Here is a 25813-nt window from a genome sequence, read left to right on the forward strand (position 1 = left end):
AACATCTATGTCAGACGCAGGTGAAACAGCTGGGGTGGCTCAAGTATGAGAGAATGTCTGGCGATGTGCTCCTGTCACACAGATCATTCAGAAATATTCTAGACATTATTGCCCTGGCTTATCTACTGTGTACTTAAAAGTATGAATCTCTTAAATATCAGGAGTTGGAAATGCTTATTCATTGTAAAGTGGTGTAAGGCCATATTGTTGTCTCAATCCCATTGGAAATACCATAGTTGTTGGTTATTGGCACCAGGTAAACAATTTGATAGAAATAAGTATTAACATTTTATTGAATATTTTAACATGAGTTGATTAAGTTTCTAATCTAATGGCTTGTGAACATGCTACGCAAAGCTCCTAGTATTTAGAGGAACAAGCACAATCTCGATGGAGACAAGCAGATGGCTTAGACACCTACCTATCCTTCAAGGGACAACTGCAGTTATCTGGAAAGGACACCTGCCTATTCTGGGAGGGGCTCATGCAGATATCATACTGGACACCTGCAGATTTTTCAGGGACATGTGTAGGTCCCCATTGAGATTCTTGCAGATTGTTGAAGGACACTTGCTGATCATTCTTGCAAAGGACACTTGCAAATGCTGCTTCACATACCAGCTGACATCACTACTTTAATCATCTGATCACGCTGCAAAGGCGGACTGCATGTCTTGATATGTAGTGCACCTGCAGATTCTGCTTGGAAGGGCACCTGCAGTTCCTGTCGTAAGAGCACCTGCAGATCATGTGAGGAAGGGCACCTGCAGATCATGTGAGGAAGGGCACCTGCAGTTCCTGTCATAAGAGCACCTGAAGATTCTGCTAGGAAGGGCACCTGCATATCTTGTCATGAGCACCTGCAGATCATGTGAGGAAGGGCACCTGCAGTTCCTGTCATGAAAAGCACATGCAGATCCTGTCATAAAGGACACCTGTGATCCTCTTGCAGGGGGCACCTGCAGAGAGAGTGGAACTGGTTATTGTATACATTACCCGCTGATTGTGTAGCACCAGCATGTAGGATGTCTCTGGTATTGATTATTTAAGGCCTATGACAGGGAAAAAAATCACCTACCTACCAGTGATATCTCACACTTGCGTGCTCGAGTCTTGTTCAGGAAGTAGGAGATGAAATACATTCTGTGAGATACTTAAGGAAGATGTTGGTACCTATTTATTTTGGTCAGAGGACAGACCTCAGAAAATTGATGCACAGCATAATGGTCCATGCATTAATTTATTTAAAAGAATGTATTTGCTTCTGTAAATAAGGTTCACGGGTCATGTCTAATAGGTGATGACTATCAAATTGTCTTTCTTATAATGTTTCAGTATCTAATTACAGCATTGTAATTAGTGTAAGTAAATTACATTTTCAGCTATTATGTTATTTAAGAGTTTTTTACCATAGAGTTTCAATTTTTAATTCAGTATCTCCCATATGTCACCCCCTAGGTCTAAATCAGATCAATAGAAAATATTTTTGTAAACCAAAGCTCACTGACAAACAGAACTTGACAATCTTGTGAACTGAACTTGATACCAACTGGTTCAGGTGATCACTGAACCAACTTGACCAGAGTAGATCTAGACTTACGTGTGTCCTTGGACAGACAGTCAGTCACGCAAGTCTGTCACAAGATCGATATTGTCATCCTTAATGATGGTGATAACATTAATCAGATAGATGAGTCCACGTCACAAACGTCAAACGATGGTGCCACCTACACCAAGTGGTGGTTCATAAGGTGAGGTCAGCAAATGCAAGATTGCATGTTTGAAGAGCTCAGTATTTATCAGGGTCTTGAGATGTGATCAGTAATGTAATTATGATGAGGTATGATTGCTTGCTTGGGACAGACTGATAATTCCTACTGACCACCATGACTAGGTATGATTGCTTGCTTGGGACAGACTGATTATTCCTTTTGACCACCATGACTAGGGAGGATTGCTTGCTTGGGACAGACAGATAATTCCTACTGACCACCATGACGAGGGATGATTGCTTGCTTGGGACAGACAGATAATTCCTTTTGACCACCATGACTAGGGATGATTGCTTGCTTGGGACAGACAGATAATACCAACTGACCCCCATGACTAGGGAGGACAGACTCGCTCCCACAGGCTGTGCATTTGTATGTCATATGGAACAAGACACCAAACCATGATTTGGGGTCCTTCAGACCATAACTAGGGATGATTTTGACTTGGGACAGATTGATAGTGTCTGGTTAGGGTAGACTTCCATGCCCAAGTCTTGACAGACCATGGCTAGTGCAGAGTTAACCTTGGTGGGTCAGACCGCATGAATCCAATGGACCATGACCAGGAATGAATTGAGCTTGGGGCAGACTCAACTCCCAACAGACCATGACCAGGGAGGACTTTTGGAACAAGACCAATGGACCACAGACCGTGGCTGTTGGTCACACAGAGAAGTGGATCTACAGGACTTAAGGCAGTAGTTGTAGGGCCAGGAAATACGGTATGTCGTCCACCGCCATGTCCTCACTGTACATCCTTAGGACAAGAGCAGGAAATAATCAACTGTGGTCATTACTGTCCAGTGACACATGCATGACAGCGAGGTCGTCTGGCCCAGCGGTCAGTCATGCAGGCTGTGGTATTTAGTCCTGATGGATGGTAAACTGAGAGGTGGGCTGGCCTTGAGGTCAACCTCACACCCACAGACAGCCCAGGTGGGAATTCTCGTTAACAGGTCCCCAATGTAAACATGACTAGTGTGTACTACACAATATGTACCAAGGTCATTGTTATGCCCTGTGTCTGTGCATGTCTTGACATATGTAAGGGGAAATTGCTGGTTTTCATTGTTACCTGATCCTCTGCTGAACAAAGATGGAGATTACGATTATTATCCGTACACAGATTTGTTACCTGAGGTATCAGCTGTGTGCTAATTAGAAGATAACTGATAAGGCTTGTTGAGCCTAATTTTGTGTAGCGGCCGTGAAATTTCTGAGTCCCGTGATGGGATTCGAACCACGGACCTTCTGACCGAGGTCGGACACCTTGTCCATGTGACCAAAGAGGTTAACCGCGTCAGCAAGCTGACAAGGTAAGGATGTCATCTGTTGGACGACTCCACGTCCTGCTACATTCGTGTAGTGTGCCATTCATTAGATGCAGAAAACTCAAACACAGAAGGTCATGTTCTGGATATGTTGACCGCATCCATTGTGTAGTGGATGGGGCATCTGCTCGGAGATCGAAAGGTCTGTGGTTCAATCACTGCTGGCTGTGTCATAGCAAAAGACAAGCTTGGCGCTTGCATTAAGGGGATAAAACCAGGACTGGTCAGCTTGAAGTCAGCATGATGTATCTGAGTGGGGTATCCATGTTAAACTGTGGTATGGTATCTCTGAGCACTGCCTGCCTGTTGGGAATGATAACTGGAATGCGAACAGATCCAATGGACGGGGAACAAACAAAGCCGCATTTTGAGCAGATAGTACCAGGATACCTGCAGTATATAAATATATAATATACTTACATTAAACCCCATTTCACCTCACCTGGTTTTGTAAGTACAGGGAAGTTGTGATATTATTGTACATTTGTTGCATTTCAACTGGAAGACCCACTATCTATATCAGTAGTAATGTAAATAGTTTTAGAATTATGATAAGATAAAGATATTACAGGCAAATCTTTTTCCTATAGTTTCTGATTGTAATTTTGAATTTTAATAATGCCTATGTGGACTGACTAGTCATCTTGACTTAACTCCTAATCCAACACTGTCCCAGCATATTTGCTTTTGTGGTCGTATTGTCGCAAGACATGCAGCCAGAAATCAGCCAGAAATCGGGGACAAGGATGCAGGGATAGAACCATCTGTGGTCTTGAAGCTGTTTTGTGATATTTTTATGCATCAAGTGTAACTATGTTCATTATGGATTGTGCCTTGACTATTCACCACCAAGCCACCTTAATATGGGTTAGAGGTATTTTTTAGGCCAATAAAATATTCAAAGTTTTAACTGTTGTATAACAAAATAAGAATACAGGATATAAATTTGAAAATATTTGTCAAGATTAGATAGTTTTGTTTTCCTTTTGTTACTTTAAATGTTTCCCCAAACTAAAAAAACATAATGTTCATTTGAACTATCCCTTTGTTACTGCAGAATTAAGTGTGGTGTGTCCTAAAAAGATAGTATTGGTCTAGTAATGTTATATAACTTGGCCAGCTGCAACTATCTAACCAGTGGTTCTAAGTATTCCATGCAGCACTTGTGAAGTCCCTCTGTGCTAGCTGTCCTGCTATCTCCCTCCTTCCTCTGTGGTATTACCATACAGTGTAGATGGCCTCTCAACCAGCTTCATTGATCTGGACTGAATCATCGGACAGCTTGGTCATTACTACATTGCCTTTGTTGCAAGCTGGTCAGCTCCGAGGAGAGGATCACTCCTCCGTATCCCATGCTCACACAACTCTTTCCTATTTTCCTGGAGATAATTGTGAATTTAAGAATTAAATATTTATATTATACTTAAATATCTGAGGTATCATTAAATATACATCTATTTTTATTAAACAATAATATCAAAATGATATGTGTATGAAACAGAGTACTTATGAAAAGTGGTGTGCATGTTATTATATTAATGCTGTATTTGTATCATTGATTGACACTATCATATATAATATAAAATTGCATTACCAGATGTATATATTTATGATTGGGGTATTCTGAATACAAATTCATTATGAAATCTGCAAATGTAATAAAATGGGGTGTGATAAAAATTCATGAATTGTGAATATTGAGAGTATGCGAAATTGTGACTTGTATTGAGTGAAAAGTGTTGGTGCAGGCTGGGTGCTTGGGCACCTCAATACATCATGTTGCTACTGCAATGTTGGAGGCGAGGGGTGTGTGCCATGAAGACTCCCACCCAACAAGCCACTTGCTGTCTTTCTCATGTAAATCCCATCCTGTCATAGCTGCACATGTGAAGCCAGAATACTCCAATCAATGTTGGTATCCCAAATACAGAGATGTGTTGATTCATAAATTTTCAATAAGCATTTGGATGGTTAGGAGCTATCCTGCCACCCCCTTGGTAATGAAGTGGACTGATCCAGGGCTGATGACTTGTTTTCTTCTGGAGACCAGTGTGTAGGGCCAGATACAGATCAGTAGTTGCTATGGCAACCGAACAATGTTGAGGTATTCCAAGGACTGATCTGGTGAAATTTTAAAAATCTCTAGAAATAACCAAAACTAACCACAGACCAAGAAATTGATTGTCAGTATTTTCGAGAGACAAGTTAAGTGGTCTGTTTTTCACACCCTATTATCAACCAGTCCAATATGAGTTGGGTGTTTACTGTTTTGATATAATTCTCTATAATGAATTCATTAATAATCCAAATTAAGAGTGTAGTACATTTGTTCTGTTGTATTCTCTGCATTGATATTACTGAAAGATTAATAAGACCATGTGAACTAATGGAGTAGATAATAGAAGATGATAATGGATAATATCACGCCTTTCTTTTGCAATAAAATATTCACAAAGAAAATATCAAATTGAAATGGAAGGACAAAAAGTTTATACAATCATGGATTATCTCAATTATATATTTAAGAACTGACTTCAGTATTTTTTCCTCTTGATCGGTGTGACTACTGTGTAAATCTGAATGAAAGAATTACAATGAAGTGTGCACACCAGGTTTTATGTTTATACCTCCAATAAACGCTAAAACATTTTGAGTAATTTCTTTTGAATAAATATGTCAACAATAATTTCATCAGGGACTGCTTATTTAATCATTGATATAAAAAAAACCTGTGTGGACCAATATGAAATCTGTGACATCATTCAGTGCAATAATGCATCACAAGCCCCACCCATTCTATTATCGACCAATCAGGAAATGGTATCTGTTAGTGGGTGTGGCTTAATCTTTTTGGAGTTTATGGAAACATAAACCCACAAAATATTGCTTGGTTGGCCAATCAAATCACAAGGAATCCCTTGCAGTACATTTATTGTCATATGTGCAAGACTATCCATTTAGTTGACCTATAATAAAAGGCAATTATTATTTTCTTGATTCAGCAATTGTGGGAATATTCCTCTTCTGTTTCATTTTTTAGGTTCATTTTCCAGTCAGTCTTGACTCGCCTCCATTGCCTTGGGGAGGATTTTTCAGCTTCGTATTAAATTTAGCAATTTCATGTTAGTTTAATTTTAGAGGTTGAATTCATTGTAACATATGAAGTATTGTGATACCAGTTGGACATTTGTTCGCCTATTTACTGTTGACTGTGATATTTTATGACATTTTAGTGATTTTTGATGCCACTTTTGTTTGCATATGGAGAGACTATGGATATTTTTCACGGCAAAAAGATTGCTGAGGTGGTGTTACGGAGAAAATTACTCCACTCATCACCTAAATAAAACAGGATTTTCTTTCAACCTTTTTAGATGGATTTTTGCAGCTTTGTAAATGCAAGACTTGTTTTAATTTTATTTTTCTATGTAATTCACTAATTATTCTGTTTCTATCTTTGCAGGGTTTTGTAAATTCAGGGTACAGTGTAAATGGTATAGCGCCGGTGAGTACAATTTAATTTTGTTACTTTTCTTGCAAAACATGACATTACATTTTAAACAGAACTGTTACATGTACACAGTCACATGAAGGTCCTTGGAAACACGGGGTTCATCGTACCACCTTGTATCAACTTGGGATGTCATGATACAACCATCCCCAGACGGATATCACAGTACTTAATTTGCAACACTTTTGCATGAATTTTTATATTTCATGGAGCATAAACATGAAGGCTGGGATGGATCCACATTTACTCCCCGGGTACTCGACCTACTATTACCTGCTGTAGGTCTCAAGAAAAGGGTATAAAACGCCTGATTGTTTTATATGTGGAACACTTCCCAATCTGGTGATGCATACACTGAAGTTCTTGATTCAAACACATGAATGTCAGAAGGAATGCATGTATAGTAAAGAAAAGTGAACATTAGTGACTAGTAGTGCCACCATGGAGTTAGTGATTTCTTTACATTAAGCACTATATCAAGTTACTAAATATGGGTCCGAGTAGTCCTGTGGGTATCCGGGTCCTCCTCAGTACCCACCTGATCTGAGTACCCAAGTATCCCGTCCCAGGCATAATAAACACTATTAAAAGGCTTGAAACTTCCTGAAAATCTGGAATCATATTCCAAAATGAAAATGTCTCATCGCAATCAATACTTTATTTCAGATAAAACCTGAGTGTCAGCATCAGTTAGAAAAAAGACTAAAATAGATTTTAGGTCTTAAAACTATGTAGATTGTAAAATGTAGATATAGCATAAATTAATAATGATAATATTGATCATTAAAATGTAGGTAGGACCCATTTTGCCAACAAATTCATTCCACTGCTGTTTTAAATGTTCCATGTGTGAAACTTCATGGAATTAAAATGTGAATTGATATGGGAATAACATATGAATTGATGCAGGTAAGTGTGTATCGCGTATCGTATGGTTATTGATTGAAGTGTGAAGAGTAACGAGGTGGCATCATGGTTAGTGTGTTGGCAAGCTGTCCATAACATAACAACTCAGTTGCCCGACTTAACACGTTTTGCCATCATTTACTGTGATTCGACCTGTGCCATAACATCATGAATCCTTTCCATGTTAAATGGCAAAGCAAGCGGCCCATTGGTTAAGGTACCACACCTCGCTTTGCAGAGTTGTGTCCCTTATCTGTTGGTCACGGGTTCAAATCCCATATTCTCCCCTCTTTTGCTCCATGGGTTTCGGATCGTGTGGATTTCACCATAGTGGCAAACATCTATGACCCACGACCAACATTACTTGTGATGTGATATGACTGAAATACTGTTCAACATGTTCCTCTCACTCACTGTTTCTGTCAATAAGACTTTTAAACCCGCATTTCAGGTAATTACACACCTGAAAGCTCTGGCAAGTTCACTGTATGTTTGATCCTGTGTTCTCTGAGTTGACTCTACACAAGAAAAAGTCCTCTATTTCTGTTGCATTAGGCAGTGAAAAATGGAGATTGGCCACGATGGCTAATTGATTTGTTGGTCATCAGTATCACGGCCCATGCTCTTCTTATTAACCGCTGGTGTGTCAGGTCCAGATTCAGCTGCCTTCAAGCCATTGAAATACAGTAGACTACGGTTATAACGAACACACTTATAACGAACTGACGGATAAAACGAACTTACTTTTTGGTCCCGACTACTTGCTGTAGTCATGCTGTATATGTACTTATAACGAACTACGGTTATAACGAACTAAAATTAGTAGTCCCTTTGAGTTTGTTATTACCGTAGTTTACTGTATAGCTATAATACTGAATCTCGTGGTATTGAGAAGGGTTCTGCCTGTGTGGCTTGTAGCTTGAGAATAGATCACCATGGATAGATACTCTGTTGGTTGAAGGTTCTCACGGGATGGTTCGTTGGTTGAAGGTTCTCACGGGATGGTTCGTTGGTTGAAGGTTCTCACGGAATGGTTCGTTGGTTGAAGGTTCTCACAGGATGGTTTGTTGGTTGAAGGTTCTCATAGGATGGTTTGTTGGTTGAAGGTTCTCACGGGATGGTTTGTTGGTTGAAGGTTCTCATAGGATGGTTTGTTGGTTGAAGGTTCTCACGGGATGGTTTGTTGGTTGAAGGTTCTCACGGGATGGTTCGTTGGTTGAAGGTTCTCACGGGATGGTTTGTTGGTTGAAGGTTCTCATAGGATGGTTTGTTGGTTGAAGGTTCTCACGGGATGGTTTGTTGGTTGAAGGTTCTCACGGGATGGTTCGTTGGTTGAAGGTTCTCACGGGATGGTTTGTTGGTTGAAGGTTCTCACGGGATGGTTTGTTGGTTGAAGGTTGTCACGGGATGGTTTGTTGGTTGAGGAAGATTTCCATGCCCAGCTTGCTACTTGAGAAGGGTTGTCCTAGCTACCTCTTAGTGTTCTACAGTATTGTATTGCACGGTGTCCTCCTTTTATGTCTAACAAACTTTTCCACACTGGAGCATCTTCTGTTAGTCTGTCATGCTCTCGCTTGCCTTCATTCTGGTCTTCATTCAGGGGCGGTCGGGTAACCTAGTGGTTAAAGAGAACGTTCTACATGCCGAAGTCCTGGGTTTGATTCCCCCCATGGGTACAATGTGTGGAGCCCATTTCTGGTTTCCCCTGGCGTAATATTGCTGGAATATTGCTAAAAGCGGCATAAAACCATACTCACTCACTGGTCTTCATTCAAGTGTTGCTGGCTGTGCCACTTCATATTACTACCTCCCTCCATGGAGAATTTTCTCTCATGAACTGCCTCTTGGTAGTCAACTCTTAGTGCCAATATCGCCCACCACCAACTAGTAGTGCTGGTCTTAAAGCTTCATCAGTTTTCTTCTAGCCACCTCTGTCTTTGTGAATTGTTTAGAAAATCATTATGATTAGGTACTCCCAACTGATCGATCATCGAAGCTCAAGTCAAACTAGATCACTCATAACAAAAACAAACACAAATGCTCACTTCAGCACTTTTAAAAAGGAAACTGGCCTCACTCTTTCTCACTGAAGTAAGTTTTGTTTCCTGAGATGCTTAATGTACTACTATGTCAGGCTGAGAAGGCAAAGTCATTTGTGTTCGATTATGGAAAATTGTGTTCGATTGCTTTGTCGTTTGGATCTTCGATTATTTCAATTAATTGGAACACTACTAACGATCTCTTTGTTCTTGTTCTGCTGGTCTTGAAGTGTCCATCGTCTAGTTCATCCTTCCCGAAGTTGTAGTGTTGCTGGTCTCTCCAATGGAGAAGCTGTCTGTAGGGGCCCATCTAGGTCTTGTTCTGCTGGGTGTAGTGGCTGCTGACAGACACTTAAAGATGCCTAGTCTTGCTCTCCACCGTCCTTCACTCTACTTAGTCAGATAGGCAACATGATACACCTACAGCAAAAGCTGAGGATTTGTTTGTTTTCATATTGTCTTCTAAACATGTTTGAGTCAGAAGTTAAAAGTGAGTATTATTTCTGATTATCGTACCGGATAAAGAGCAGTTGTGTCTTGTTATACAGTGATTTTTGGTATAGAACCACAGTTGTAAATTTCCTTTTGTGTTGGTAATTAGTAGATTGCTAACTGCAGTAGAAACATTAGATATAGATGTCAGTTATTAAACATAAATCTTCAGTGGCATTAAAATCCAGTTATCTTCCAAATTTTGGTTTTTGATGTCGGGCATGTTTTGGGGGCTTGAATGTTAGACCGTAAATTGATCGCCTTTGTATTTTCACAAGTCGTGCTTTGTATTTTCCCATGTCGTGGGACAAGGCCGATACTCCGTGTCTTGTCCTTGCTGTCCCACCTGAGGTGCAGCCGGTGACCATAAACAACCCTTATGTGACCTGCATTATTATCACACTGAGGTCATTGAGGGGGGAGGGGGAAAGGCAATATGTCAATTTATTCTGTCAAATTTAAAAAACCCTTGAAAGTGCATATTTATTTATCCTTACTGTTGTACTAAAGCATTATGTCATGTATCTGCTATATATAGCAGGTATCTTTGTGTTGCAAGGCTGTGGAGAGGCCCAAAGGTCATATGTATAGAGAGACAGAGAAGTCAGCTTGTTTACACTCCCCTGCCAGCACAATACAGCACCCCCTCGTTATACCAGCACTACAGGGAAACATTCAACCAGGGATTAAATCCTGTATCATCACAGCAATTCTGTGGTCCCCCTTATGAACATATTTCGGTAGAATATGTGCAAGTTGTTGTTGCTTTTGGAGAGAGTTTGTAGGTTTACTGTTGTCAAGTGGTTATACCGGGGTCAGCTGGCATTCCTTAGCAAGACCAAATCATGCTGTTTGGCCTGGGAGGTGAAATTTTAATTTTGTTTGAGGAAATTTTTTATCTTAGTTTTAAACAGGAAGTATGTCATTATGGCCACAGACGGACCTTGAGTTAACATCAGACTTTCACTGGCCACAGTTTCATACGAAATTGAACCAGCCTCTTTGGCAGGAAATTTTAGATGTCCCAATACCAGTGAAAATGAAAACTGTGAAGTGATGTATGTTGTCTTGTCCAGTTTATTTGCTGAGGACAGACTTTTTATTGGAATAAATTGGTGAAATGGTATGCTGAATTGGTTCAAGGATAGAGTAAGCAGGCTCTTTGCTATATACAATATCAGGAAAAGGTTTTGATTGGTTGAAGGAAATCATATATTAAAGAATTCTTCAGACTGATTTTCCTTTGGGAACATATCCTTTCAGATTTAAAGAATGACTTGGGTTAAAATATTTCAATTAATCAAATAAAACATTATGGGATTGATATTCCAGTAGAATGTCGATGTTTTATCGGGAAACATTTTTACTGGATTGTGGTTATAATTATAACCACAAGATTTCTTTAAAGGACTGAATTTCCAGAGGGAATATAATGTCTTGATATGTTGTGATTTTTGTGGTGAAAGTTGCTTTCCGGTTGTTATTGATCTGAGATTATTTGCTGTAGATTGTTGTGTGTCATCGCACACTGACTGACACGAGACAGGAGGCGGGTGGTGGGTCCGAGTTGTGTGTGAACAGCCATGCCCCACCGACTCCTCAACTGTCCTATGTACAGTCGTAGCCACATGATCGCTGACTCCATGTTCAGTTGCCATGGCAATAAGGTAACTAGATGACAAATTTGTATGCATAATAGAGGAAGATTCAGCACTGACGACTTGGGTGCATCCCACACTATGAACAGCAAACCCACACTTGGGACATTCCATTGATCAAAAACCATGTAAACAGAAACAGTCGAATCCATGCCTGCACTGCTGTCCTCCGCATTAGCGTTTCCAGGAAAGGTAGTAATAAAGGCTAGATTACTTACACCAGTTCCTCAGCCACATCTGAGATTTGAAAGTTGAATTTGTTGAAAATTTGTGAGTTGTTATTGTGATTTTTGATTGTGATGGTCCCCCAGCTTGAGCCGTGGACCGCCCCGTGATCACATGGCAGCCCAAGAAATCAATAGTTGAGCTGGTTGAGGCAAGGCTGTGGCTTCAATGTGCAGGTGGCTGGCTCGCTGGCCAACACTGGGGCTCTACACCACTAACCCCTTTACAATAACGGTTAATGGGGCCCACTACCACTACCCCAGGTGGTCCAGGGAACTTTGTGTGTGGCTTTCTTTACTTTCATTTTGTGAAATGAATTTGAGATGGGTCTAGTTGGTGTTTTGATGATATGAGGTGATGACAAGCGATATGTGATGGACCCAGTCCCCATTAAATAAGTCTGGTCAGAACCATGAATAAGGGTCTTAGAGAATTTTCCACTGTTTCATCAGATAAAGTACGCTATTTGTGGCGATGTTAAGGTGTAGGTAAGTTAGGTCATCCTGAATATATTTTAATCCTGTATTTTCATTAAAGCTAGTAATGTCAGTTTATAAGCGAGTAAAAACTTTTTGGAAATGATTTGTGATCTCTTGTTGTAAACAAGAAACATGAAGGGTCATGCTGTGATGTTATGGACACAAGGTAACATCACAGACAGGGGTCACACTGCTTCCTTTATACAGTTTGAGGCTCTGTATCTCCATCAAGATTTATAAACAGGCAAACAGTGTGAGGCTCTGAACCTGTGCGCATGAGTCCTAGATGAGCATCAGTGAAGCTCGGACTCCCTCATCTGCTGTCCTCTGGCTGTACCCTATTAGTGATATTTAAAAAGTATGCTGGTGAGGTTCTAAACCAGATCCCTGTAAGTACTTTGATAGTGGGGCTCGAAATTGGATTCTTACAAACATGGTACCATTGAGGCTCTCAACCAGACCCTACAGATGGCACTATTGAGGCTCTCTACCGAAACCCTCAGATTCAAATATGGTACCATTGAGGCTCTCAACCAGACCCTACAGATGGCACTATTGAGGCTCTCTACCATAACCCTCAGATACCAACATGGTACCATTGAGGGTCTCAACCAGATCATTCAGTTGGCACTATTGAGGCTCTCTACCGAAACCCTCAGAATCAAACATGGCACCATTGAGGCGCTTAACCAGATCCTACAGATGGCACTATTGAGGCTCTCTACCAATTCCTCAGATACAAACATGGTACCATTGATACTCTCAACCAGAACACTACAAATGGCACCATTGAGGCTCTCAATGAGATGCCTCATATGAACAATTCTGTTTGAATTCTGGTTGCGACTATGTCCTCAGCTTCCTATGCTTGTTGTTAAAGGTGACTAAATGGATCTTGAGGTCAGGCTCGGTGACTTGGTTGATCATTACCCTGTGACATGGGATGTTGTACATCATGTCAATGGTTTGGTCTAGACCCGATTGTTTACAAGCCTCATTCACATGGCTGTGATATGGCTCTCAACCAGAAGTCTCATTTTCAAACATGGCACCAGCTATAATGGCACTTGTTCCTTCACATCCATGAGACAATAATAGGACTTTCAACCAGCTCCCTGATACATACATGACCTCGGTGAAAACCGACCAGATCCATCATACACACCCACACATGACACCAGTGAGGGCCTATACCTGATCCCTCATACTTTTCACCAGTGAGGCTCTCAGAAGGACCCCTTAATTATGTGGTACCAATAACACTTCATTGTCCTTCATGCATCCACAATTATACATGAGGGTGTCAGAGGTTAAAGCAATGACATGGCAGGTTTTTGTGGGTCACATGTTTGTTGTACATGATTCAATTGAAGTTTAAACCTAAGCTCTTTACGATAAAAAGGAGTATTACTGCTTTCTTTGTGTCTTTGTAGGCCAAAGTGTATCTGTTGTCGCATAGAAAACCGCACTGCGATATGGCAGCACAACAATTCATGAATTGCATAGTACATGATCCCATGTCAATACAATATTGAGTGTCGCACATAAACACTCCCTTTGGTAGCCTCCAGTATAAAATATTGCCAGTATTGATTGTGTGCCTACCTAGTCTCGGAGTAGCACAGGACAGGCAGTAGGCAGCTCTGTGTTCACTGTAAGCAACACCGAGGGATGAGAGCTGCGGACTGCCACCCACCCTGCCTGTCATTGACTTACACCAGTACCAGATCAAGCGGCAGGCCCACTTGTCAGCCTATTGGTACCTCAATATGGAGGGTTTGCCTCTCGGGGTCAGCTGATCGACAACCCAGTAGGAGTCACCGTGACACACTTCGTATCCTCCTCAGGGGCACTCTAAACACAAGTCTTTAATTATTCACTAATGAGATGGGTTGATAAAGTTGATTAAGAAGGACCACATGTCACCTCCCCTTCCCCATCCCAACTTTCTTCTGCAATATTCCGGTTAAACAATGTTGTATATGACAAACACATAAATTATGGATTTCCTATTGGTTTCTTTTTTTGTTCTTTATAACCAGATGATGTGAATGAAAAAGTTACGTTTGTGAGAGTTGGATTTAAATTAATGTCGTCAGATAAGTCCTCACTACTTTAGATATAATTTATCTGACTGTTTCAGTAATGTGAAAGTAGAGCTCATAAGAATCTTACTGAGATGTTACGTTCCCTATAAATTTGCTACATGTGTGTTCAAAGTGGAGGTATTATGGAGTCTGTTTACTGCTTAGGGTAATTATTGTGCCATGTTTACCTAGCTGCCCTTAATGGAAGGTCACTGCATTTTGAGATTGACCTTTGGGAATATTGACCAATCAGAGAGCAGTTGATTGTTTGGTGTGAGATGCATTACAGGGGTCATGACCCCACTCAGGGTCATATCCAACCTGCAGTGTGGAGGAGGGGGAGTGATGTATCAGAGAGAAAGGGTGGACTTCAGCCATTGTTGGGAACAGCATGGTGATAGGTTTCAGAGGGTGGCTGCTGCTCTGTCTTCATTTTCACGCCCTACTTTGTGTCGTTGGTTATATGATTAGGATGTTAGGGGAGTCTAATAGATGCCTTGTCATTGGGGAGAGGTGATGAGGTTGACAATGGTGGTGGGATTCAGAGTTAATTCTATTTGAAGAATATCATGTGACATCATACTTGTTGTTAGATTTATTTCTACTGTTTATTAAGTCTTTTTATCTAAATAATGAAAAGCACAACCAGTTTCACTGAACTTTGAAAGAAAGCTTGTTCTTTATATAAATATTGTCATTTGAAAATTCATCTCAAATTATGAGCTGGAAGAGACTCTAGATATAGTACGGATACATACATGACCAGCAATAGTGTGAAGGCACTTTTTGGGGTTGTGCTGAAGCAAGCGACGAAATTGGCAATTTTGTATTACTTGGGGTTAATTCTTTGTTTGACAAGGGAAAGCAGGATTAACCCAGGTACTTCACAGGAGATGGGTATGGGTCGATAATGGCCAGTTCACCTGACCAGGAAAACCTGGGTTAATCTTTCTGCAGTGGCTACCGTTCAGCACTGGGGTAATCACACCGATGCTTACTTTCATGAACTTTTAAATAAGTTTGGTTGAATAAGGGAAACTTTTGATATTTCCCGTGTCCCTAGTCGTGACTCACTCACTCACTCACTCACTCACTCATTGTCGGGGTGAAATAAGATGTATTGTGGTGCAATGGACACCATTTTATGATTCAGTAAAATAAGACCTTAAGTTAAGTGATACCTTTGACATTGTTCTGAGATTACAAAATGTGGGTTGTAGTGTGATGCGCTTTCCTGTTATCTTTATTTTCTATTGGTATTATCTATTCATGTTTTGTTTTGGGGGACACTTGTTCAAATGTGACGCAAAGCATACAGGTATGTTAACCAATTAAACCTCAACACTCTCTCCTCAAATCCACAGGTGAGAAATCAGAGATGGTGTGAATCATGTGTTGAATGACGGGTATCAACAAGATACCTCGAGCGATATAGACACCTGCAGTTACCTCCCCTGAGCCACAGCTAAGTGGCTGCTACTATCAAATATTTAGCTGCAAGTGTAATTCCAAGCCGACACACTGCTTCTTAAGTTTCTCAAACCCTTGACATTTAAAATATAAGCTGGAATGCCTTGGGTTTGTGCTTGTGGAAGTCCAGGAAGGAGGGAGGCAGTATTGATTGGGGAGGCAGAGGTGGTATGAGGGGATAGGGGAGGGGGAGGGGGATAATAGGTATGGGGTTACAGGCTGGGGGGAGGGGGTCAGAGGAGGGGAGGGTTTTGACTAGGGGATATCATATCTTGATGATTAGTGGTTTCAAATGAGTTGTCATAATCAGATGATTTTGGTTTGTGATGTAACTTTAGAAGAACACAGAACCCATTGTATTTGAAAGCAACTTTGTGTGAAATGTGATAAAATGATTTCATTGTTTGAGAAAAATGAGAAATGGGTATCTAATCTGTGGCGTAAAGGTTGGCTATAGGGAAGGCATGTGATAAGGTTAGTGTGCAGGAGTTACTTCCCTTTTGCACTGAAACCATTGGATACTGATACCTGCCTGTAAAACTGCTAGGTTCAGATGAAACCTGTGAAATCCTGAGTACATATCATAGTGTGAACTAAACATTGATATCAGATGCTGTAAAGGTATTCGTGAAAGTAACTCACAATTGAGGTGGATTAGCAGTGTGTGATGAGTGGTTCACTTTGCAATGAGGTTCATTGTCTGAGAATGATACCACATGATAAAGACTGTCATATCTAAAGACCAAATATATTTAACAATGGGAAGTTTCATTGTTTTATTAATTGAAATAGATTTTTTTCTTCTTTAGAGTTGTTTGTTGTTGAAATATGTTGATCTGCATGTGTTGTGGTATTCCGACAATGGGGATTTCCAGGTAGAAAAGTTCTTTGGTCGTCCTTCCAGCATGGATTGTTGCTCATGTTATCAACCACTGATGTGACTCAAATATGGGGCGGTGGGGTAGCCAAGCGGTTTTAGTGTTTGCTTGCCCTGCCAATGGCGGGGGTTAGATTCCTCACATGGGTACAATGTGCAAAGCCCATTTCTGGTGTGTTCTGCCTTGATATTGCTGAAATATGCTAAAAGTGGCATAAAACCTTACTCACTCACTCAGACATCACACTAACTTACTCATTAAGAACAGCAGGGATGGAAAGTGATGATTCAGCTTTTCTTACTATGGACAATATCATCCTGTTAAATGATGTATGGGGAGTGATGTATAGGGAGTGTCAGGTTAACTGCTCAAGTGGAAGTTAGGAGGCAAGGCATCGTTGTCCAGGGCAGCTGTGTGGGAAGCTGCTTCAAAATACTATAATTCCTTCCCTTCTCATCGAAAGTGTACTGAATCTATGTATGAATGATACAACTTGTACAATGCATTTTGGTCCATTCACTGGCATTGTCTGTACTTTTATTCTTTGTCATAACTGCAGGATACTTTGGTATGTTTCAGAATTGTTCATGTTTTGGGGATATGAATTTGGGTTACCTTGTAAAACTGAAGGTGGTGAGTTTGTGGTGTTTATGGGATAAGATGCTGTCATGTGTTTGGCAGACTGCCTTGTGTATTAAAGATGTCGCGGTGAGAGTCCTATCTACATTCAGCGCCCTGGGCTTGTACAGGCAGCAGGGAGGTTGCACCACTCCTTTCTCCAGGCAACTGGGTTAACTCTTTATGTGCTTTTGTCCTGTTTTGTTGTGTGGTCAGTATAAATACATCCACTGTTCTCCTGATTTTAAGTATGATGTTGACAAAAAGTCATTACTTAATATATTTTGCTAAAGTGAATTTATTAATTGAATGAACTAAGATAATTTTATGTTTTGTAGAGAAATTTAAGTAAATCTTTAAAAAGTGGTTTTACCTCCTTATCTCTGATGTTTATGTTGAGGAAATAAATATGTCCATTTCATGACACCCATATCTTGACTGATAAGGTAACAGCCATCCCCCCTTGTTTGCAGGGTTAACATGAAATGTTTTTTAAAAACATAATTTTGACATTAAGAATGTCCATCAAGTGTTATGCATACTCAAAGAAAAATCAGAGAAATTGAAGATTAGTTAAGCCTTGCAGCTTGCTGTGAATATAATATTAAGTGGCACATGATGCTGTAGTATGTTGTCATGCACAATACCACAGTGGTAATACAGTGTTACACTTTGTGATGTGGTATGAATGGCCTGTCATTGATTGCTAGTATCCATTTGTCGATCAGACCATCAGTGTAGACATCACACATCAGTGTGGAACAGGACAACTTATTGACAAATGTTGGAATGAAACGAACCTAGACAACCAGTCCTTGCATAAAGCAGAGTGATAAGGGCTACAGAATCGGTGTTATCGATGACAAATTAAACTAAATCATCTATACTGTGGATTAAATCTACAAGAAAATTGAAGTCAAATATTCTTGGATTTATTCAACCTTAAAAACTATGTTGGTAGTTTATAATGAGACTTAGTCAGCCTGTCCTATTTTGGGTCCTCATACTGAGGCGATACACGTGGGTGTCCATTGTCCATATTTACGCTGAATCATTATTTTACTGTGAAAATGATTTGGGGGATGCTATGAACTCTTTTTTGACTCCATTTGACATCTGAAATTTATCAATACTTTTTGCTAGGGACAGCTTATGTTTTGGTGGTTAATTAAGCCAATGGCCTTGATAATTTGTGTGTGTTATTGTGATATAGGTTTACTGTTTTTGTCTGATTCTGAGTGGTGTAGAGCCACCTTGCTCAGAGCTTGCTTCAAGCTTTTGAGGCTCCCTAGGCCCTCTCTTGCATACGGCATTGATTTTGAGATGCTCTGCCTATCTTTGCTCGGTAGCTTTGTAGGTGGTTTAGATAACAAAGACTCCTTTATATTTATTTTGGTTAAACTTTTCATTTGAAATAGTTTCAATTGTCTTACTTTTAAAAGGGAAATAGTTCCAATTGTTTTGGGCGACCTGTTATCCTGTTTTTGATCCTAATCTTGTGTCATTGATAAAATTACATATCATCAGTAGATTATCAATCCTTATCATTATGTATTTTTTTTGCTTTGACATACGATGTACTTGGTGTTTTTCAAGTGTTTTGATTGCATTAGATGACTCCTTCATCAGATTTGATTGCTGATATGAGCAGATATGATAATTGAAATTAATATACGAAAATTGTCCTTGTTCGGAGGTATAGCATATTCATCAGATTGTTCATATCCAATGTATCAATTACAAAAGATTAGCTTCAGTTTCCTCAGATTGTATCATTATGTCTATCAATATTGAGTTTCAGAATGAATATTAAGTTATAATTTGATTGAGTACCTGTGCTTGTTTCGACAAATAGTTGACTTTGTGTATGTTCAAACATGCAATCTCTGATATAAAACCCAGTCAGTCGAGCATCACATACAGTATTGATTTCCATTGTTGTGAAAAGTGTAGCTGCGCATTCTGGTGGCTCCCTGTGGACCCTCACTTATTGTGCTCTCTGGCCTTCCTGCTATTGCCTGACTTGGAACAAGCAAGCCCTAGTATGGATGCCTCAGATTCCTGGCCTTGGTTACTGCTACTACATTAACTTATTGTATACTATATTCAACTTTAATTTTTTTTATAATTAACACTCTTTGCTCCCATAAATGTTGTTCTCTAAAGCAGGAAAGCCCCTTTTGCCATGATGACCACTGGTGTGGAACCAACTGCACAAAGACCCTCACTATTAGGCAGCCAATCTGATTGGCTGCTGCTGACCTCTGAGACAATGACCTCTGTTGAATGCCAACACAACTCTGGTGTGGCCAACACTCAAACTTTGAGCAGTTTTACAGCACAAGGATTGCCACTAGCTTGTCAGAGGGTGGTATAGTGAGGGGGTAGGGGAGAGGTGTGGTATACTGAGGGGCTGGATGTTTGGGAAACACCTAGATGAGCCCCAGGCTGTTAGCTGCATACCTCAATGTCTCCACCATCTTCCAAGTGTGTATACAGTCATATGTATACCTGTCTCTTCCCCCACCCACCTGCCTGGCATGGGCCTCATTATGTAATTAGCCAGGCTGTAATGACAAGGGTATATCCACTAGTATATCCGTCTGTACTGGAATGTACATAGGTTTTTCATGGTATGTGTAAGCAATACAAAATTATATCACTGGAGGTCAGTATGTGTTCTGGTCACACATTTGAGGTCATCATTATGTAAAATTGTGAATAAAAAGTATCCAGATCTGAATTAAAAAAACACTGCAGGGGTGTACATGTTATTTTTACATATTTCAGATGATGTTCTATTTGCCTGAATATCATCTCCAGTGTTAAATAACACACAAGACACTATGGTATATCATGTACTTACTCAGATGTCAGGGGGCACGGAAGGCGCCGCGATTCGCTGTGCAGAGTTACATCCCTTGGGCACGCCAGTAACCTATGATTGTGGGTTCCAATCCCGGTTCGCCCCGACTATGTTTCTGGGTTTGTCAGCACCATACCTGTGCTTGTGGGTTTCGCCGAAGTAGTAAACGTCTAAGACCTGCATCACTTCGGGATTTCCTCCCACATTAAGCTGACACGCCGTGATATAACTGGAATACTGTTAAAAGCGGCGTTAAACCCAACTCACTCACTCACTACTCAGTTGTCAGATGAGAAGCAAGAGTGAAAGAAGTGTTCAAAATCATGGTGGGTCCCTGAGGTTACTGCTGGTATGGGGGTTCGAATCTGTGTTCGCTTCGATTTGCTTCTAGGTTTACTCAGCACCATACCCGAGCTCTACGGTCTCACCAAAGTGGTAAATGTGCACCACTGAAATCTTTCCTCTCACAGTAAGGTGACACGCTGTGATATTATGTGAATACAGTTTTAAGTGGCGTTAACCTAACCCAACTCACTCGCACACTCACTCAAACACCATTATCAAAGAATTGTAATGTTGACTTCAACTTTAAAGCTATTCACACAGAAACCACTAGTATGATATGTGAAAAATTCAATCCAAAGACCCAAAATAAGTCGCAGTTATTTTGAAAATTACGATAGTAGTTTGTCCTGGGAGGTCTGGATAGTTAAGTCATGTCTTTGCAGTTATTGAAGGGTCCTTTCTATTATCTCCAAGGACCATGCAGAACTACCCCAAAACATCTGATTTCTGGTGAAGTTTGAGTACATGAGCAGATTGTGATGGCTGCCGAGCCGTGGGGTGATGGAGTTGTGCATGTAGAACACACAAGTGGTTGTGTAATGAACTGTTACCTGCAGGAGGTTGACTAGGCACTGTTGGAAGAAACTTGTAAACATTATTTTCTAGACAAACAAACCTCGGTGACCGGGCACTGATATGTCAAGCGTTGGAGGAGGGACGACTCTTGTGCCCATAGATCCTGTGAGGTAGAAATTAAGAACTAAAGTAATGGGGCCCTTGTCAAAAGTTAGACTTTATGTCAAGGGCCTCAAATTCTCAAATAGTGAGCTGCAGATCTCAAGCACCCTGCACCCTGCACCCTGCACCCCTTTTTGATGAACACTGGTCTTATACTAAATAAGTTTGAACAGGTTTCTTCCAGAAGGGGCCCTTGATAAGCACAGTATCTGTGTTAGTGGATTTATCCAACATCAATGTTGAAGAACCTCTTATCACTTTGGGCTTTCCTTCCACGTCATGTAGACGTGTTGTTTTATGACTGAAGTACAGTTCAAGGCTGTTTGGAAGCCAACCCAGTCAATCATGCATGTATGCTGACCTATCCGTACTGGCCCCAACTATTATGCAACTCATAGATTGCATTTGTAGGTAATGTCTTTGAGCAGATCTAAAGTGTGAAGTTTGAGGGATGAAACGTACACTAAGGAGCAAAATTGATGTACCATATTCACTGTATTATGTGCACATGCTCCAATAGGCACCCCTGACAAACTTCTGGACTAGTGTATCAGCAGTCTTTGTAAGCGCCCAATGCAAAGACTGAGTATTAGCATGACTTGTGTGTATGTTGTAGATATTGTACTGAAAACACATCAGTGTAGAAGGGGTATGTAATGGCTGAGTAACTGTTATTGAAAACATTTTTGTTTGATCAATGTTGGACGAAGTTTATTCTCTACCACTCAATCTCTGAGAACAAACTTTACTCGTGTATGGTTTCAATAAGCACCCCACCCACCCCTGTAAATGCCTGGGGTGCTTTTTACTGCAAATATGGTAATTGTTAATCATCAAGATGGTGTATGAATGAGCAGGTTTTAAGAATCAAAATAACCTCAATTAGTCACAAATTTGTCACCTTGCTCTGTTGCACATGGGTCATTCCCAAAGAAAAGAACAACCTGCATTGCTGGATTTGTTTGATCTTGTACAATACAAAATAATTCACACAGCTAGATTTTTCTCTCACTGTGTACAAAAATAAAACACCCAACACAGCTAGATGTCTTTCGCCTCCTATTAACACATTCACACAAAATGTACACAGATGTATTCTCTCACTGAGTACAAAAAATAATTTTTCTAAAACATGAAAAATTCAAAGTCAGCAATTGTAATGTCATGATATACATGGGTATTCTTGCAGTGAACGTAGGTGAGGGAGAGCAGATGAATACAATTCTTCATTTGTGTTTTGGGGGCGGTCGGGTAGCTTGGTGGTTAAAGCCTTCGCTTGTTACACGGAACACGGGTTTCGATTCCCAACATAGGTACAGTGTGTGAAGCCCATTTCTGGTGTCCCCCGCCATGATATTGCTGGATTATTGCTAAAAGCGGCGTAAAGCCAGTGTAAAACCATACTCGCTCACTCTGTTCTGGCTTATGTCCATTTGTTTCAAGCAACACATATATATCTAGTATATCCTGCAGTATTGATTGAATTTTTGCATCACTTGTTGACAGTAGCTTGACTCACTAATGCTCCCCTATATGGATTAAACAGGTGAAGGTGCTGAACCTTATTAGTGTACAGCACCAAGTCATGCATGGCTTCATATAGGTCAGCTATTGGTGTTGATGGAGTTCTGTCACAGTGGGTGAACATAGAATGTGCAACAAAAAGCATACCATACACAGGATTGCCTTCGTCAAAAACAATAAAACTTTCAAGGTTGAGAGGGTTTGCGAAGCTTTTTTCTGGTCCACCCAGCCATAGTTGAGTATGTATGAGGGTGATGAAATTCCTTGTACCACCCTGTCATTTTTGAGAGGAGCATTGGAGAGGGAAAATTGTTTGTACCATACAAGGTTGAGGGGTGTCTAACAGAGGTGATATTGCTTGTACCACCCAGTCATAGTTGAGTGGTTCATTAGGGAGGTGATATTGCTTGTACCATCCAGTCATAGTTGAGAGGTTCATTAGGGAGGTGATATTGCTTGTACCACCCAGTCATTGTTGAGAGGTTCATTAGGGAGGTGATATTGCTTGTACCACCCAGTCATTTTTGAGAGGATGGTTTAAGGGAGGGAATTTTGCATGTTCCGTACAGGGTTGAGTGCCCAAGAGAGGGGTGTAGCATGTACAACACAGCATTTAGGGGTTTAAGGGAGGGGATATTGCTACCACACAGTGTTAAGTGGAAATGGGGTTACTATGTGTACAGACTCAAGCATCATTATAATTATGTTAGAATATTGGAAGAGAAAACTAAATTTCTGTTTTTGGGTCAGGGGCCTATCAGTATATTAGTATTGTTTGTTTTTTTGTTTTAGATAGAAATTGCCTTCCACAAACTAATGATTGTTTTCAATGGCCTTGTTTTTATTGGGTAATTTAGGGCAGTCTTTTGTGTATGTGTAAACTCGATTCTGTGGAGTAAGCTCAGAATTAAGGGTGTAGAACAGATGGCCCAGCGATCTGGAGACAGCACAATTTGCTTTGCAGAGTTGTCACTTGACCGTTCCAGGATCTGCCATTCATGGGTTTGAATCCATGATTTAGCCTGACGATGGTGCCTGGTTTATAGGTTTTACCGAAGTGGTATCCACATTAAGCTGACATGCTCACTCACTCACTCGTACATACTCAAAACAGTGATCTGTTAACACTTGGCTTTGTTTGTATGTATTGTGAATACACTGAATACACTGACATTGCTTGACATTGACCTGTTCTTGACATGGTTAGTTTTAATTACATACCAGTTGTTTATGGGCGACAAATACACCTGTTGAATGTTACCAAAGTTGTTCGCCTGTGAGTGGGTGATAAGGGTATTAGTTCCCTCCAAAGTATTACATTTCATAGGTCACAGGTTCATGCCTATGACTTGTACGTTTTTGTAGTATGAACCATGTAACACGTTATTTTGGCTCACTGATTTTGTGTCCAACAAGTTTGTGTGACAATATCCCTGTTTTCCTGTAGTGTAAGACTCTAAAGCTTTGTTTTACTTCCTCCCCTGCTGGAGAGTGTCCAGTGTGCCTACTGTGGGATGGAGCTAGTTACTATAGCGACCTAATGGCTGCGAACACTGCCTCATAGCTTGAGCTGACTTGTCTATTTATAGATTAGGGGGTTTCCAAACACAGCTACAGTGAAGGGAATCCTTGTGTTGGGCCATGCAAAGTCTTTTCATGGTATCTTCTTGGGGAGTTCGTGTTTACTAGTGAATACAAACACATGTTAGTTAATGAAGTACAACATATGGCTATATTCTGCAGGGTTTGATGCAAAAATTGATTTCCATTGTTTCTGAAGTAGTGTTCTTTTGTCTCTGTTGTGGAAGGATTCATTCAAGGCAGCTGGTGTCATGGCAGCTCATGGCAGGATTTGAAAAGGAATTTAACACTGTACATTCATGGTTTTTCCTGCTTGCGGATGTATATCGTTAAGCTTTTTAAATTGTTTATTTTGTTTTTCAATTTGTTAAATAAATTCATACCGAAATATATCAATGCTTGAATGATAATTGGGCTTGAGGAGAATCAAAATTAATTTGGACTTTAAAAAAGTGTTTTGAATTAAATACTTGTATGATTCATTGTTTTTCCGATATTGGAATTATTTGTTTGTTTAACACAGTGTATGACTAAAGTTATCGGGGAATGAAGCGTCTTGACACCAGTAGCCCCGCCCACTCTGCTTAGTCCACCTACATAGACCATCATCTTACCATGTCAGCTTAGAACCAAAACATTGCTTGTTTCCATGGCAACAATTATGTCATTGTATCAGATAACAGTTGCTAGCATCCACCAATTAGAGAGCAGCCTGAGAGTGATAGAGGTCATTTTAAGTCAGTATCAACCGGCAAGGCATTGATTTACCATTTGTTGGTTGTCGTCTCCCTATCATGGAGAAGATGGCAGTATTCAGTGTCAGGTGTCTCCCACAAGTTGACAAAGAAATCACTTCCATGGAAACTTATTGATTTTCCTGAAATTTATTGATAATTCATTTGGATTGATCTGGTAGCAGTGTAAGTGTGGACCTATTGGAGTTCAACAGCTGTCACTGAAAGGGTGCCGAGTGAGAATATTATTTTGTTGTTGTCACTGGATAAAGAATCGTTCATCGAGTCATTCTATGAGAACTCTAGATACTGTACACTGATGAGGCTCATTCCTAGGACAAATGAATTATTTATCTTTAGATGGGAACCCCTTTTTTAAATAACAATTTGTTTGGTAATATTGCTTGACATAATGACTAGATGTTTTGTGCAAGCTGTAGTGTTAATACAGATAGTTTGAATTTTTTTCACATTGCATTTAACTATTAATTCTGAATTTATCAACTTGGGAAAAAATGGGAACGTTTGTTTGGCTTGACTTTTGAAAAAAATAAGATGTTGGGTTAAGGAAGGGATTTATTTTTGTATTATTGATGACATAGTAAAATTCTGTGTCTTA

At 40.2% G+C, this 25813-nt stretch overlaps 1 protein-coding gene across 10 annotated transcripts in view; it reads left to right on the forward strand.

Annotated features, from left to right (window-relative positions):
* Window positions 1-25813, forward strand: part of LOC124136158 (single-stranded DNA-binding protein 3-like) — a 112984-nt gene that overhangs the window by 25758 nt on the left and 61413 nt on the right. For all 10 annotated transcript variants that reach the window (XM_046501986.2, XM_046501988.2, XM_046501981.2 and 7 more), the window contains exon 5: window positions 6567-6608. In XM_046501986.2, coding sequence (XP_046357942.1) covers window positions 6567-6608 — 42 coding nt within the window. The remainder of the gene's footprint in view (window positions 1-6566; window positions 6609-25813) is intronic.

This window comes from Haliotis rufescens, unplaced genomic scaffold (assembly GCF_023055435.1).
Source record: "Haliotis rufescens isolate VD_foot unplaced genomic scaffold, xgHalRufe1.0.p SCAF_2, whole genome shotgun sequence".
NCBI classification, from domain to species: Eukaryota; Metazoa; Mollusca; class Gastropoda; order Lepetellida; family Haliotidae; genus Haliotis; species Haliotis rufescens.